The 16885-nt window shown below is 52.2% G+C and overlaps 1 protein-coding gene across 1 annotated transcript; it reads right to left on the reverse strand.

Moving 5' to 3' along the window:
* Positions 1–84: 84 nt before the first annotated feature.
* SPRYD3 (SPRY domain containing 3) lies at positions 85–16326 on the reverse strand. Its single transcript, XM_049883236.1, has 11 exons — positions 16223–16326; positions 14381–14527; positions 13285–13360; positions 12649–12773; positions 12193–12328; positions 11175–11360; positions 3415–3564; positions 2907–2964; positions 2096–2215; positions 1829–2001; positions 85–1470 (listed from the first exon to the last, which is right to left on the reverse strand). Exons 1-11 carry the CDS (start codon positions 16243–16245, stop codon positions 1336–1338), a joined length of 1329 nt encoding a protein of 442 aa, XP_049739193.1. The 5' UTR covers positions 16246–16326; the 3' UTR covers positions 85–1335.
* Between the last annotated feature and the right edge of the window lie 559 nt (positions 16327–16885).

The raw sequence follows: 16885 nt of genomic DNA on the forward strand, positions 1-16885 counted from the left end.
TACCCTTGGCTGCCCCTACCCTCCAGCCCTGTCCCTCACCCTCCGTCCTGGAAAGGAGTGCCCTCTCACAGCAGTTCTGATAAATACGGAAACTCCATCTTTATTGGCTGTATAAACATCTCTGGTCTGTACATACATTTCATACATCATAGTGCAGGGCCTGAAGGGAGGGCCAAGGGGTGGCCCCAGCAGGACAACAGCTCACCTACTTGCCCCAAAGCCCTACCCACTCTGTGCAAACCAAGGCCAACAGCTCCTGCTCCCTCTTCCTCCCACAGAAGTCATTGTATGGGGTGGGGGCCAGGGGTCAAGGGGGTAGGAAGAAATATGAGGGCTCGGTGGGGGAGGATACATGTAAGTGCTAGAATCAAACACTGAAGCAACACGGGCAACTGGCACAAGCAGCAAGCTGGGGAGGGGGCGGGGGGTGGCAGGTAAGGGACTAAAGGGACCAACCTGTCCCTCTGGGCTCACTTGGCTAAGGCTCTGGCGTCTTGCCTTCACCACGGCAGGAGAGACATGCTCCAGGGCCTCAGCCTGCATCCCAGGGAGCTAGGGACAAGGGTGCCACGGGTGAGCAGAGTATGGGAAGGGGGTGATAGGACCAAAGGTCCCAGTCCCCTCACATCCACAGCCCCTGTTTTAACATTCACTGGGAACCCATCTACTTGTGTAGAGGTTGGGGGGCAGGAGACTTAGGCTTCTCTGTGGGAGTACAGTGCCTGAGCAGGTAACAGGGAGAAAGCCAGCTCTCAGGAGAGAATGGAGATCCCAGAGGAGTCTTCTCAGGACAGCAGCCAGTGAAAGGAGAGAGATGGGCCCAAGAGAGCCCCCCTAGCCCAGCCAGTGGGGGAAGACAGCAGCAACTGGTTTACATGGCGAGGTCGGGGAGGTTTAAAAAAAGAGAAGAATGCAGGGAGAAATACTATGGGAAGTAGGGGAGAGCGATGTCTCTACTTTACCCTGGGGCTTTGCAAAGCTTCATGCCCAAATAGCAGCTAAAAATGGGGTGCTCACTCCTCTCCACTCACAGGGGTCCAGTGAGGAATGGGGGTCTGGGAGCTCACTGGCCCACCAATATATCAATACCATTCCCCTTGGGTCTGTTCCTGTCCACCTAGGACTCAGGCCTAGGGACCAAATATAGGGGCAGCACCAGGTCAGAGATGTGGGCACAGAAGAGCTTGGCAGGGGCCTGACCTTGCAGGGGTCGGAGTGTCTATGCACCCCCTGGGGCCTGCTAGGTAAGCAAATCCTTGGGCATGTCAGGAACTGGGCACCTGGTCCTGCAAAGAGTGAGTACAGGGAGAAGGGGCAGGTCCAGGGGAGAAGCCCCTAGCCACTCAAGGGGTGTAGGTCTACTTTGACTTTCTCTCCACAGCTCAGCATTCCAATAGTTGGGAAGAAGCCGCCGGAAGGTACAACAGCATCCTTCTTCCCAATGATCTTGCCATTGCGGGTAAAGAAAACCTGGAGGTAGAGGTGGGGAGAAGAATAGAGCAGGCAGGCTCTGGCCTCTTCTCTGGTGATCCTGGAACTACAGAGGCCTGAACGCCAACCACTCCCAACTCCTATCAAGGACTTGGGAGGACAGACTTAGGGTGATACACGAAGTGACCACAAGAGGGAATCCTGAGGCTGGAAAAAGGCCTCCTTCCAGCCTAACAGTCTCCCTGCGTCAGCAGCTCTGGTTACCGCAGAACAGCCCCCTAAGCTGTGCCAGACCTCCCTCTCTGTCCTACCCCTGCTCAGATTTCTATTCCCACTAACACCCAGCCCTGACCCAGGCCCAAGAACCCCAGTCCAACCCCAAACTCTCCCTACTCACCACCACCTTCTTGCCCTGGTGCTCCTGCTCTATCTCTTCCCCATCTTCTTCTTCTTCCTCCTCCTCCTCTTCCTCTTCTCCCTCCTGGTGCAGGTACATGACATTCCGGACATTCCGGACAGCCCGAGCAGTTGGGGACAGGATCACTGTGTCACAACTGTCATCACTGTCACCTAGGAGACCAGGAAACCTAAGCTCCTGTGGTACTTCCCCCAACCCAGCACCCCTACCCTGACCACCCTGGCTGGCCACTCCCACCCCACTCACCCTCACTGTCCAGAATGTAGTCCCGGGGAAACATGATTCCACAGCCCATAATGTCCCCTTTGTAACAGCGGGGCCCAAAGGGGTCCCCCACACCACTGCCATGGAAGATCTTGCCGTCATCTATTGGAGGGAGGGGAGAGGACACACACTTGAAGGGGGGACTGACATCCTACAACCCCAAGAGTGGCCCCTGCTTGAAGCTGAACACCTCCCTACCTCCCCCTCTGGCCCAGAGGAGGTGAGGGGACAAGCCAACCAAAGATGGAGAGACAGGAGTGGGCAGAGGACACCAGAAAGAAAATACAGCTATAATGTCTGCCAGCTCAAGGGACTGAGAGGAAACTCCCTCGGGGAACTGGCCTGAAGAAAGAAGAAGGTGGGGAGACACAGTGAGCATGGGAGGGGGGCGGAAGAGGGCATCAGGAGCTCGAGGCTCAGTTCTTTTCTAAGGAGAGCCCTAAGGAAACTATGCAAACCAAAAACAGAAAATGAAGACTCTGCAGGATCTGCAGGAAAGGCGCAGGGGGAACTAACTCAGAGCCTGGAATGTCCATGTGTGGGCCCAGCCTCCTGCCCTGTCCTGCTCCCCTGGCCTTCAGGGCTGGGAGGAAAAACACAGAAGAGGAGAAAGCAACAGTAGCCTGGGCAGGGGAAATCAGACAGCAGCAGGGGAAAGTCTCTCCTGCCAGATGCTGCAGGAGAGAGGCCATATATAAGGGGATCAGGAAAATGGATATCCTTATGCTTCCACCTCCCCCACCAGCCCAGCTTCCCCAGGGCAGCCTGTGAAGGAAAGATGCCCTCTACTCACCAGCGTGATAAGCCACAGACCCTCTGCTCCATCCAGGGTGTCTGTTCTTGGGATAATCCTGCACCAAGAAAGAAGAAATAAAGTCTATGGTACACATACCAAAAAAGAGGACATGGGGGAGTGGCATCTGAATCTCCAGCCTCTGGAGTAGACCGCAACCCAGGAAGGCTGTTCACACTACCTCTGGGACCCCTGCAGCCCCTCATATCCTGCAGGTACGTGGGGTTGCAGGGAAGGTGAGAAAGGCACCTGGCTTCCAAGGCCGGGGTGCAGGCTGCCCCCACCCCAGCCAGGCCTCAGTGTGTGTGGTGCAGTCACAACACACTCTCAGGTCCTAGGTCACGTGGGTCTGTACTCTTACAGCAGACATGTACAACTGTGCTCTGTCTCAGGTTGAAATCCTCTCCCTACAGCCTGGGCCCCCCAGCTCCCCAGACCTTCCCAGCCACATCCCAACAGCCCCAGAATGAGCAGTTCCATAGGCAAAAAGCCCAGCACTAGTCCCCACCTTCCGGGCCAGCCCCAAGGCAATGTAGCATTTCTCTCCAGGGTCCACAATCTCCACCTCGAAGTAGTGGCTGCGGGTGCTCAGTGGGTGCCGGGCCTGGGCCAGCCCCACATCAACGATGCTCTTGCCTTTGCCCAAGTACTCCAGCAGCTGTGGGGAAGAGTCAGGTGGGGACAGGGGGCAGGCTGACACCCACCCCAAAAACCTGGTCCCAAGGCTGTCTGGGTACCAGTTTGCCAGGTTGGACAAAAACCAGAGTGAAAGAGAAAGGATCTAGAGGCACAATGCAGCCCTTGATGTTCTAGACAGGCAGGGGAGAAGAAGGAAGGGGCAGTGAAGGTGACACAGGTAGGCAAGAGGAAGGCTGTGTCAAATGATACACCTGCCTTCCTCCGGACTCAATCCCAACCAGAACCAAAGACCCTCCCCTTGCTTTTGGGAGATGGGAAGAACAGCACATGGGGGTGGGTGGGGGGGATCTCAAGGCTAAGTCATCACTTTCCCTGAAAAAGCCTGCTGTCTTTTTCTGTTGAGAAAGGTCTGCCCCAGGGGTCCACAATACAGGGAAAAGAAGGGCAGACTAGGCTGAGGACAGTGGAGGACTTTCTTAGGAGCCTGCGTGGGGCTGGGGAGGATGCAGAGCTTAGGCTTAGGTGCTAGCCCCAGATGTTTGGTTTGGGGGAGACGAGCTCAGAAGCCAATTCTATCTGGGATGGGACAATTTCTCAAGACCCTCGCTCTATCTGGCTTTGAAAAGAGGTGTTCATAGCTGGGAAGAGAGGTGCTGAGGGGAGCCAAGGAACCCAGAATGACCGGCTCTACTTCATTTAATGTGAGGGAGGGGAGAGGTCAAAATGAAGATAGGAAGTCAGGCGTTCCTGTTCCCTGCTCCTCATTTCTATTTCAGGCTGGAGGAGGGGTGTGGGGTGGGAGGAAAGGGGAGATGATAGATGGATGGGTTCTTGGGGCTCTTTAGTTCCACAACAGTCCTGCCTGGGCATGATGGGGCGGCAACCCCCAATCTGGGAGGATTTATTTATCAGTTGTCATGGAAGCAGTGGGGTTATAACGCAAGCCCATCCCCTCTCCCCCACCCTCAGCATCACCTGGGATTCCTTAATCCCCTTTTAATTAGCCAAACTGTCCCTCAAGACTTTCTCCTACCCTCCCACCCCTCCAGCCCTGAAGAAAATACACTCCCTGGGGACCTCCTCCACTTATCCCTGGCAAGCCCGGGGATGCTGGCCTCTCACCCCCAAGGATTCCTGCCTCAACAGGAAAAGAGCTGTGCTCGCTTGCACCAGCGAGGAAGCCGTATGTGTCTCTAGCACAGGCTGTTCCTGCATCCACCACCCCTTCCAAAGTGTGGAATAAGGGGCCTTGGTGTCCCTCTCAACCTTGATCCCCAAGGACCTGCTACCTCAAGTCTATCCTCCCCTCCTCTCCAAAGAGAACTGGGGGCAGGGTGGGGGTTAGGAGTGGGGCCAGGGATGTATGAAAGGTCACTTAAATCCACACTCAGGCTTTCTTTCTCCAATTCCTACACATTTTGGTTATATTCTATCTTTTGTATTTGTACCCTAGCCCAAGTATTTCTCTATTATATCGCAGGTCGTCTGACTTATTGGGTACTAATTAAGGTCGCTATGAGTCGACTTGACAGCAATGGGTTTGGTTTTCGGTTTTGGTAATTAAGGCCTGGGGCCCTGGTGGCGCAGCCATTAAGCATTTGGCTGCTAACCAAAGGGTTGGCAGTTCGAATCCACCAGCGGCTACTTGGAAACCCTATGGGGCAGTTCTACTCTGTCATATAGGGTCGCTATGAGTCAGAATCGACTCGACAGCAATGGTTTTGTTTTTTTTTTTTAATTAAGGGCACATAAGGAGCCCTGGTGGTGCAATGGTTAAGCACACAGCTGCTAACTGAAAGGTCAGCAGCTCTGTGAGAGAAAAGACCTAGCGATCTGCTTCCATAAAAATTACTGCCTAATTAATGGTCTGACTGAGACTAGAAGAATCCCGGCGGTCATGCTCCCCAAACCTTCTGTTGGCCCAGGACAGGAACCATTCCCGAAGACTACTCATCAGACATGGAAGGGGCTGGACAATGGGCTGGAGAGAGATGCTGATGAAGAATGAGCTACTTGTATCAGGTGGGCACTTGAGAATGTATTGGCATCTCCCGTCTGGAGGGGAGACGGGAGGGTAGAGAGGGTTAGAAACTGGCAAAAGGGTCACGAAAGGAGAGACTGGAAGAAGGGAGCGGGCTAACTCATTAAAAAATTTTTAGGGGGAGAGTAAATGGGAGTATGTAGTAAGGTGTATATAAGCTTATATGTGACAGAATGACTTGATTTGTAAACTTTCACTTAAAGCACAATAAAAATTATTAAAAATAAATAAATATAATCAGCAAAAAAAAAAAAAAATTACTGCCTAAGAAACCATCTGGGGCAATCCTACTGTCATATGGGGTCACTATGAGTTGGAATCAACTCGACGGCACGCAACAAAAACAATTACAGCTCATAGGTTCCTGAGTGGCACAAGTGGTTTGTGCTCAACTGCTAATCTAAAGGATGGCGGTTTGAACCCCCCCAGTGGCACCACAAAAGAAAGTCCTGGCAATCTGCTTCCATTAAGCTTACAGCCAAGAAAACCCTACATAACCGTTGTACTCTGCACACATGGTCAGAATTGACTCAACTCCAACTAAAAACAGTAATTAAGGTCCATGCTGTTTCAACTCTATTCTTTTCTTCATCCCAGTCCTCTGTGTGTTCTTTGCTCAGTCTGGGTTTCTCCTCTGCATCTCTCCCCAGCAGGCTAGGAGGGGTGTGGTCTGATCCACATTAACTAGTTTACACTCCACCCACTCAGCGCAGCCCCCAGCCCACCCTCTCCTCCCATAATTGTAGAACCGGGTGGGGGACCCCACAGCTGCCCTTGATCCATTCCATCCAACTGGCCTCGGAGTAGGAAACACAGTGTTCTCCAGTTCCAGAGCCAAAAGACAGCCTATCCAGATCCCATTCCTTGGGAAAAACCCGCCCAGCCATTCCCACTGCCTCAGCTGTGTGTGTGTTGTGGGGGGCGGGGGGAAGCTGCTGCAGTTTTGTCTGTGGACAGGGTAGGGATGCTTCCCTAAACTTAAAGGCCAGGAGGAAGCAATGCACTAACGTGGTACTCTCCACTCTTCCGCCCCACAGAGCAGTACAGAGGCTGTTGACACCCTCGATGACTAGGTCCCTGTACAATGTGCCCCCTTCCGAGAAAGGAACCCCCCACTCCACAGGGTGGAAGCGATTGGAATTCATCTGATCCACTATCCTGCTTCTGGGCAAAGTCCTCCCAAGGCCTCAGGGGCCATCTTTGGGGTGGAGGAGATGGGCTGGAAGAGGGAAGGAAAGTTCAGTCTCCCTGACAGATCTTCTCGAGTTCACTCCTCCCTCCTCAGACCACAGCTGCTGGGAACGTAGAGGAGATGGAAGGCGTAGGCGGTTTAGCCCCTAAAGTCTGCATTCCTAGATTCTTGATGTTGGCCCCTCAGTCTGTGCCTCAGATGCCTCTTAGTTTGAAAGAGACTCAAAAAGACTTGGGTTCAAATCCTAGCTCCTGCTACTTACTAGCCCTACCTAACCTTGGAAAAGTTACTTCTGTCTCTAACTGACACAATAGCCACAGCAATGGACTCAAATATGAAGATGGCACAGACTGGGCAACGTCTCCTCTGTTATATATAAGGTCACCATGAGTCAAAGCCAACTCAACAGCAACTAACAAAAACAATAAGCCTGTGTCTTCGCCAGTAAAACAGACATAAGAGGACCTGCCTCTCCAAAAACATATGTGAAGACTAAATGAAGACATTGTCGAATGTCAAGCATGGAGCCTGGCACCCCGTAGGTGACTGATACACACTTCTGCTTCTCCCTAAACCAGGATTTGGGGTTATACTGGAACACGATGATGTATTGTTGCTGTTGTTGTTGTGTGCCATCAAGTTAATTCCAACTCACAGTGACACTATAGGACACAAGAGAACTGCCCTACAGGGTTTCCTAGGCTGTAATCTTTATGGGAGCAGAGCAGCTAATGGGTTTGAACTGCAGACCTTTGGGTTAGCAGCCGAGTGCTTAACCACTGCGTTTCCAGGACTCCCTGACAATATATTAATGCTCCCTAAATGTTAACCACCGCCCCAGAGCTAGAATCAACTGGTACTGCCAATTACAAAGAAGGGAATGATCCTTTATCTTGGCCCTTACCTCCAACTAGAATGGCCCCTTAGGCTCCCTGCACTGGTTACTGTGTCTCTAGAACAGACGACCACTCAACAGGTTACTTTATCCCAAATGACCAATTGTCCTCCCCCAGTGTTTCTCTTCAAACAATGCCCAATCAACAGGGATATTCTTCTACATCACTGGTGTAGAGGAAACCCTCTCCTTGGGCCTCCAGAACCTCCTCAGGGGCTCTCAAATCCTCCTCCCTCCGCTCCCTCCTCTTCACCACCAGACAGGTGGACTTGATGCCACAGAGTCTAGGCTGCAGATCAGAGTGTAGAGAGCCTCCAGCACCCCACACCCTCCCTCAAACCAGCAGGACCTTCTCAGCCTCTTCTCCCCTGCTGGTACCTGCCCTCCTCGCCTTGCCAGCAGAGACCCTAATCCCTCTTGACAGGAGCAAGGGAGGGCTCAGTGCCCCGAGGGCCCAGCAGCAGCTGAAACAGGAACCATGAACATGCTCCCCACTGGCCAGCTCAGGCCCCAACACGGTCTCCTCCTGGGTTGGGTCTGGAGAGGACCCCTGGGAGGGTGGGGCCTCCTCATTCACCCCCTTTGTGTACCAAAGCTGTTGCCCCGTCGCTAAGGAGTTGTCAGAAGGAGCTATGGAGAGGAAACAAAGAATGAGTCTAATCCCCCACCCTCCACACATTACCTCACTTTGTGAGGCCCGGGGGCAGGGATGAGGCAGAGGGGCAACACCCCCAGCCCTCAGCAAATGCAGCAGCCACTCTTCAACACTCATGTGCTCTGGGGAGGGGGCACTCTTTAGGAGGGAAAACTGAGGCCACAGGAAGCAAGGGAATAATGCTACTCAAGAAAGAGCTGGGTCTGTCTATATGCAGATACTTAGATAAAACAAATACAACTAAACATTAACAATTATGGAATCTAGGTAGTGGCTATACGGGTCTTCGCTGTACCATTTTTTCAACTTTTAGGTATGTTTGAAATTTTTCATAATGAAATGTTGGAGGGAGAAAAAGAGAACCAGGAAACGAATTCCCTCTTCTTTATGGGAAGAACTAATGAGAAAGGAGAAGACAGGATAACTGATCCCACAACTGAGAGGAAGGGCTAGAAGTAAAGACATTCCCAGGCAGCCAAGTAAACCCAGCTAGAAGGGCCTTGGCTGAAGAAACTAGACAAGGGTTCCCAGGGGAAGAGGGGACTTAAACCCAGGAACTCTGATTCATCTCATCAGGAAAAGGCGCAGAGGGAGAGGAGGTGACTGGCTATGGAACAGCAGGCTTGGGAAGAAGGTAATAACATGTATTAGACAGTGGAAGACAGACAAGGTAGGGATCAAAGAATGAATTTCTGGGCCTAGTTTTGATACTAATTTGCTGTTTGACACTTGAACAAGTCTCTTCACTTTTCTCTGAAACTGTTGTCATCAACAGCAAAACCAGGGGCTGTCAGGAACTGTGGGGGCATATTTTGGGCTGTCACAATGACTAGGGGAGGGGGTTACCAGCATTTTGTATCCGGCTGCCAGGAACACTAATGTCCTGCACATCAAAGAACTGTTCCACCTAAAATGCCAACAGTCTCCCAACTGAGAAACCTTGGTCTAGATGATATCCAAGGCTTTTCCAAACCCTGTGGTTCTAAAAGGCACTCTACTGAGAGCACAGACCAATTACTCCCATCACCCAGGGCAGGAGAAATGAAAGCAAGGGCTTCAGGTCCCAAGAAAGAGCTCTCTAACAGAGGGGGATGTAAATGGCAGGAATGGGCTAACAGGAAAAACAGCTGTGCTAGAGGTCTTTAGAAACAAGAGGCAAGGGCATGGCCCAAATGATCTCTTTCAGACTCTTCCAGGCTGACACAACTACAATCGATGGGTCAGAAATACAGTGGATAGTGAGAAGGGACAGGAAGGAGGAGGCCAGGAGACAAGTGGGGATGGGAGGCCCAAGGGGATGGAAGAAACTGGCCAAGTCATCCTTGTTTGAAAGATGGAATGGTTGGCAAGACTAGAGAGGCACATGTCCCTCAAGAGGCTCATGCCCAAGTCTGCCCAGAGGAGCAAGTGCTCAGAAGGCAGTGCCCCACTCTGCCAGCCATCCCAGGCTGGGGTGGGAGCCTGCGACAAGAGCCAAACTCCACAGATATGTCTGAGAAAAGGTTCTTAAGTAAGGGCCCCGAAGGTATCGGGGGAAGAGTGAGGAGGAAGGAAGGCTATTTATAAACGTCTACAGGATTGTGCATCGATTAGAAAAGACTGCCTTGGAGGAGCTGGGAGCAAAGTGGGGACAGGTCCAGGCAGGGAAAGGATGCCAGGAAAAAACTCTTGAGGAGAGGTCAGGGGTGAGAGCTGGAACATTGCCCTGGCTCAGTCCCAAGTTCAACTTTGCAGATGTTGTCAAAATGATGGTAGAAGGAGAAAAGAAAGAAAAGAGATGAGGGTCAAGGAGTGGGCATCTGAGGCCTCCTGGCTCATAGCTGCTGCAGTATTTGGTCCTTAGCACTGGGACGGTGTGCAGGGTGTCCAAAGCAGCAGGAGGGCACGCTTTCTATTTTCCCTGAGTTCGACTCACCTTGAACTCCAGAAGGGGGGCCTTGCTCTTGCTCATAACCTACCCCCACCTCCCACTGCTTCTGTTTTGCTATCAAAGGCTGACTTGAAAATAGCCTTGGTTGGGGTGAGAAAGATAGAGGGTGGAGAAAAAGGCCATCCACCTGGGGGGCCGGGAGCAAGGGGTGACAGAGGGACAACTCAAAGTGGGAGGCCTGAGCAGTCTACTAGAGGTCAGCGCCAGACTCCTGACTCAGTGTCCGTTCACTCCCAACCCAGCAGGAGGCTCTGAGGGTAGGTATGAAGAAATTCCCTCTTTCAAGGGCCATGTGTTTCCCAAGAATGTTTAGAATCTAGGAACAGATTAAAGCAGATATGATGAGAAGATGTATAAAACAAGCCTTAGAGGGTCAAGGATTCTCACTGAATCCTTGTCTGCCTCGGTTCTCATCATCTATGGGAAGGTAAAAGAGGCTGAATTGAAGCTTACCGCCAAAAGATCTCAGAGAACCTTCCTGCATATTTGTGGGACTGTGACCACACCTGCCCCACAGCACTGTGCAGGAAAAGCCTGGGCCAAGGGACCTGGGATCAAGCCAAGAGGGGATGCAGGCCTTCTGCCTCCAAATCAGGCCCCAGTCCCTCAAAGGATGGTGTGCAGGGCAGTAGAGGGCATCAGGTGCTGAAGGAACCAAAAAGCCAAGGAGAACTGCCGCTCTCAAATGAAGGGGAAGGAAGAAAGGGGAACCAGCACTAAAGAGAGCACAGACCTAGTTTCTAAGACTCGTGTCAAGACCTCAGGCTATCCTGCCAAAACTCCCGTTTCCCAAAACCCCACCAAATACACTAACCCCACTTTCCATTCTTACAAATCAGACACATTTATGAGGCCCGCAGGTACTCTGCCCTGCCCTCCCAGCCGAGCCCCCTACTGTCCCACTGCCCTTACTTACAGTCCCGCAGACTCTGACATCATGCAGCCGGCCCCACTCATCCTCGTAACTGTCCACCATCATGACACTGTCATCCTCACGGCCCAGCTCAGCATTGAGGTGCAGCCGCACCTCCTCACCCAGGGAGTGCATGCCCACTGCTGGAAACAGCCCATCCGGGGACATGGGCATGATGGTGGAGCCCACCTGCAGTGGAGGGAGGAAGGAAGGGAGGGAGCTGTGGCCTGGCTCATTTTTTCCAGAGCTCACCTAATTCTCACAAGGGTACCTTTGAGATGATGCAACAAATAATTACCACCCACACTGACAGATTAAAAAATATCAAAGCAGAAGTATAGGAAAGTTTAAAAGTTTGCTAAGTACTCCTGGTCAAGCAAGATATCCAGAGAGCTAGAAAGCAAACTCAAGTCTCTTGACTTCCTGCCAAATACTTCTGGTACGTGTAAATGTGTGCTGGAGCAGAAAAGTGCTGAGGAATGGATGCTAAGAGAAGAGGACCTCTCACCCAAGGCCTGAGAAAGCAATTTTCCCAGGGTGAGAGATGGAGCTGGGCAGGAGAAGGAAAAAAGCTGATGTCTCTCTCTTCTGTTTGCTCTTGTCCCATTTTTTCACCTCTGAAGAGGGCAGGAAGGAGAAGTGAAACAAGGGAAATAAACACAGAAAGGACATATTCCCAAAAGTATTCAAGTCAAAGCCCAAAGAGGACCTCCAGTGTACACAGCCAGGCCATAATCTCTCCCTTTTTGTCTACTCAAAACCTTCCCCCAAATCACTCAATTCTGTTCTCCACAATTTTTATTCATCCTCTGCCCATCCTTGTCTCTGTACATCTATCATCTGGGGAATGCCCCAGCTCCCCTAGGCAGGGGACTTCAGGAGAAACTGAGGATGGACTGAAGAAGATAGGGAACTGTGGGACCCTGGGTAAGCCCCAGCGACCAGACTCTTTCTAATCACTGCCCACAAATCCCTGGGGGGCTTCGGGCTTCTTAAATCCCACCCAGTATTCCCCACTCACCCGCTTTCCGTTTTTGGTAAAGAAGATCTGGGCAGTCTGCACATCAAAGGACACAGGCTCAATGCCACAGCCAATCCGGTCTCCGGAGTTACACTTCGACCCGAATTGACGGCCCTTGGCTCGGCCATTGTACAGCCTGTGGGCAGAGGAGCACAGACACAGGGCCCAAGCCTGGCTTCCTAGCCTCTCTCAGGCACTGAAAGCTGAACGCTTTTCTTGCTGCTCCTAATCACCCTGGGATGGTATCTACCTAGGTCCTGGGTGTCAGCTTCACTCTCCCTTCTAAGTCTGCAAACTTCTAAGGGTAGCCATCAGGCCACCTCCCTGCCCTAGTCTAGTCAAAAAAGTTTATGAAAAAAGTCCGAGACAGGTGAAGGAATGGGAAAAGCCATCCTTCATAAATAAGATTACCAAATCCATAGGAAAGGGGTCAGGTTCCACAAGGATGCAACTCACTTGCCATCATCAGCGTGGTAGGCTACAGAGTCAGGCAACCAGCCAGGCTGGTGATCTAGGCTATAGTACTGAGGGACCAGCCCCACAGCAATGGTGCCCCGAACGCCACTGTCCACTATAGACACCTGGAATGAGGAGAGAAGGGCACAGTTAGCAGGGATGGAAGGAATTGAAAAGCAATGAATGGCTTCTGGCAGGCAGGGGAATTAGAGACCAAAGGGGGTTGAGGCTCAGAGATAAACACTGGAATCAGAGAAAATTCAGGGGAAGAACGGGGGAGAGTGGGGGCCTACCTTCCCATAATTACTTACAAAATTATTTCCAAGCTCTGGAAAAAGATAGGAGATAGGGTAAATGCTGGACTTGGGTTAGGGGGTTGGGAAGGATATGGGTCAAAGTCTGGGATATGGGTCAAAATCTACCCAGGTGAGGGGCAGGGGAGCAGAAGAGACAAGGGGACAGGACTGCAGAGCACCTATCTCTCAGATTAGGGACCATGCTTTCCTGTACCCTTTTCCCAGCCAAGAGAACAGCCCTGATGGAAAATTAAAAGGACAAGGTTATGGATCTAGTAAAGGAGCTCCCTGGAGCCAAATAATTTCCCTCTCTGCTCTACCCACCCACTGCCTTGATCACCTCAAAATAATTGCTGTCCTTGGTCAAGGGTCGAGAAGCCACATAGCAGCCAACTTCACCTGAGTTTCCATGGTAACTGCAGGAGGAATAGGGAGGAGTTTCATTAGCAGCCTAGCCCAGGACCTAGGGGGAGGGCCTCAGCATCCCCAAGCCCCACCCTGTGAGAAGCAGCACAGAGGAGAATCCAGAAGGCCTCGGTTCAGCAGACACCATAACAAGATGCTTCAGAGGTCACCCCACCCCTCCCGCTGCCTCCAGCCAGAGTCCAGCCCACACCAAATCAATGCAAGCCTGGTTTCTCCTTCATTTCCAGAGGGAAAAGTACGCAGAGCTTCCCTTAGGTACCTATTAGGGGTCTCACAACCCTGTCTAACCTCAATCCCTCACGCTGCAGCTTCGGCCCTTTTCCTCTGGCTCTGTCCTCAGTGGAGCTGGAGAACGGCTGGTCTCTATCCTCTGTACCAAAGCCCTTCATAGATTGGAAGACAGTTATTCACTCCCCACTCCTCAGCTTTCTTGTCTCCAGGCTAAGTAACACTACTTTCTTCCCCTCTCAGTGGCAATTTTGTGGGAGAACTAAGGCTCAGAAAGCATCAGGGGAGAGGTTTGAGCCAGAAAGAGAGATGAAACAAACACAAACGAAAGGGCTGGGAAACATGGCAGGCAGTGGGTAGAATGCATCACAGCACTGTCCATCCCAAAACAGGAAACCCACTGCCTTCACAATGGCCACTCTTCACCAAATCTAACCCAAGACATAGGCAAAAGGAGACTGAAACACCTCACAGACCCATGGAGTCCACTCAACAAGGCACTTGGGGGAACTCCTACCTCAGACCCCAACAGCCTCCTAATTCTGACAGGATAGCTTCCACTGCACAATGACAGACCTTTGCCAAACCAGGACAGAGGTGGACCCAGGTAGAGGAAAGTTCAGGGTAAAGCAGAACACGCTGCTCCACTCAGAAAGGCCTCTGGAGTCAACAGCATTCTCTCTCCCAGTGTAGTGTAGACAGTCCCCTCCCTCTGAAAGAGCCTTAGCATCTCTCAGATGTGGCACAGAAAGAAAAACGTGGACACATTCCCCTAAACTCACCTCAAAGTGTCTCCATCTACAAGGATGTGCTTGAACCTCTCCTGATACCGGAAAGCCCGGACCTCCCGAATCTCCCGGATCCGGCGGCGCCAATTCAGAAACCGGTAGTGCAGGTTGAGGTCATCCATCTTGTTCATGAGAACAAACCTGCCAGAGGGGTAAGCGGATTGAGGAGGAAGCAGGGCTCTGAGCTAAGCACCTCAGCCTGCTCAACCCAGAATGTGGGGAGAGCACTGGGCTTGGAGCCAGTTCCACAGACTGAGCACCTCAACAATCCCCACCCTCATCCTTTCATTCAACAAACATTTACTAAGTTCTTACTCTATGCACTGCTCTAGGTACTGGCAGCACAGTGCTTAAGTGCTTGGCTGCAGGGGTTCGAACTCACCAGCCACACCTCGGGAGAATGATGTGGCAGTCTGCTTCTGTAAAGACTACAGCCTTGGAAACCCTGTGGGGCAGCTCTACTCTGTCCTACAGGGTCACTATGAATCAGAATCGACTCAACAGCAATCCGTGTAGGTACTGAGGCTACAGCTCCGAACAAGATGGATGGAATCCTGTACTCTCAGGGCTTCCGTTCTAGGGGGTAGGGAGTGAGGAGGGAAGTATGACAGACAGTAAACAGACATGACAATTTTAAACAGTGGAGAAAAAACCAAGGTGATGTGATCGAGAATAACAGGGAGCTACTTTGGATAGCGTAGAGACAGAAAGCCTCTTTGAGAGGTGACACTGGAGTTGAGATAAAAAAGAACCAGGCATGTAACAAGCCTGAGCAAGAGTATTCCAGGCAGAGAGACAGCCAGAGCACTGATGTTGGGGTGGGAGGGCATGTTAGAAAAACAGAAGTCCAGAGTCGCTGGTGCACAGGGAATATGGGACAAGAGGTCTAAGAGGAAGACTGGGGGCATATCATTGCCCTACAGATCCATAAGGAGTTTGGATTTTACTCCAAGTGTGATGGGAAAACCTTCGGAGGGTTTTGAGTGATGACATAATATAATCTTGTTCATGTTTTTAAAAAGCTCATTCATGCCAGTGCTTGGAGAGCTGACCATAAGGGGAACAAGAGCAGAAGTGGGTGAGCAATTAGGAGGTCCTTGCGGCAGCTCAGAGGAGGGATGGCATCCACTAAGATGTCGGCAATGAAGACAGAGAGAAGTGGTATTTAAATGGGGTATTAAACAACCAGCAGTGCCAACACGTGAGTGAATGAATAAATCTTCTCCGGGAGTCAAAAGTTAGAGAAAGATGAGGTAATTTTTTTCTTCCCATCCCAAAACTCCTGGAGCGAGGGTCCCATCAAGGTTTGACAGTGCCATCCACACAGAAGGTGCTTGGTAAGCATCGGGTGAGCTGAACTGAATCCCAGTGTGGACGTTACCATCCTTCTGTTGCAGCTACAACCCACACCCACCACGTAGCCCTGAAGGGCGGGCACCAGTGAGGCAGCCCCAGGACTCCCCTCCAGGGCGCTCGGCCAGGGCTTGACCTCTGGTAGACGCTGGCGCCCCAGACCTAGAAGCATATGGTTGCCCAGAACCCCACAGTCTTGGCACCAGCGAGTGACGGCCGCACTGGGCCCTGCCTCCACCCCGAAACAGCTTGGTCATTCACACAAGACTCGGGGGCCACGGGGCTCCGATTCGTCAATGTGACTACGCCCAGTCTCCCCAGGCCCTGCATGGGGCCGGGAGTGCCGGAGGGAGGAAGCCCAGAAACCAGATCGCAACACCCCGCCCCTGCCCCCGGAGCCCCCGCCCAGGACCCCCTCCTCCTGCTTGGGGCTCCTGGGAGACCCGAGGCCGCCGGGACCCCGCCCCCCCGATCCCCGCCTACCGGGGCCTCCGCGTCCTCCTCATCCATAGGCCTCTCAGCTCCGCACACTAGCTCTTCGGCCGCCGCCACCACACACATCCGGGTTCCCGCCCTTCCTGAGCTTCCGAGACCCGCCCCCTCCCACCCGCGCCAATCGTAAGCGGCCTATGACGACAAGCATCTGAAGAAACCAATCGGAGCACCCAGGCAGGTCTGGGGCGCGGCCCGGTGAACCCGGGTACTTCGCCGGGTAGGGTCTAGTAAAGCCGGGTGTAGAGAGGGTAGTAGGTGGCGACGTGGCAGTGTGGATGCTGCGCTGGGTGCCCTGGGGCCAAGGGGGCGGCCAAGGGGCGGCTCCTGCACTGGGCGGGGCAGGTGGAGAAGGTCGCTACGCACGTAAAAATATTGCGAATGTTTCTTAAGTGCTCATTCCGTGCCAGGCGTGATGCTAAAAGCCATAGGAGTGTCCTTTTAATCCACTCAGAAACCTTATGAAATAAACTTTATTATTATCTCGTTTTTAAGATGAGGAGCCTGAGGCTCAGAGGAATTAAGTTTCCACAGCCTGTGCCTTTAGATATTACCATATGTTTTATATTCTTCCTAGCTCTCTGAAGTCCATTTCATGTCACAGGTCAACAGTTCACTCCGGGAAGGACATTGTATTCCAAGAGGAGGGAACAT

The sequence above is a fragment of the Elephas maximus genome, chromosome 4 (assembly GCF_024166365.1).
Source record: "Elephas maximus indicus isolate mEleMax1 chromosome 4, mEleMax1 primary haplotype, whole genome shotgun sequence".
NCBI classification, from domain to species: Eukaryota; Metazoa; Chordata; class Mammalia; order Proboscidea; family Elephantidae; genus Elephas; species Elephas maximus.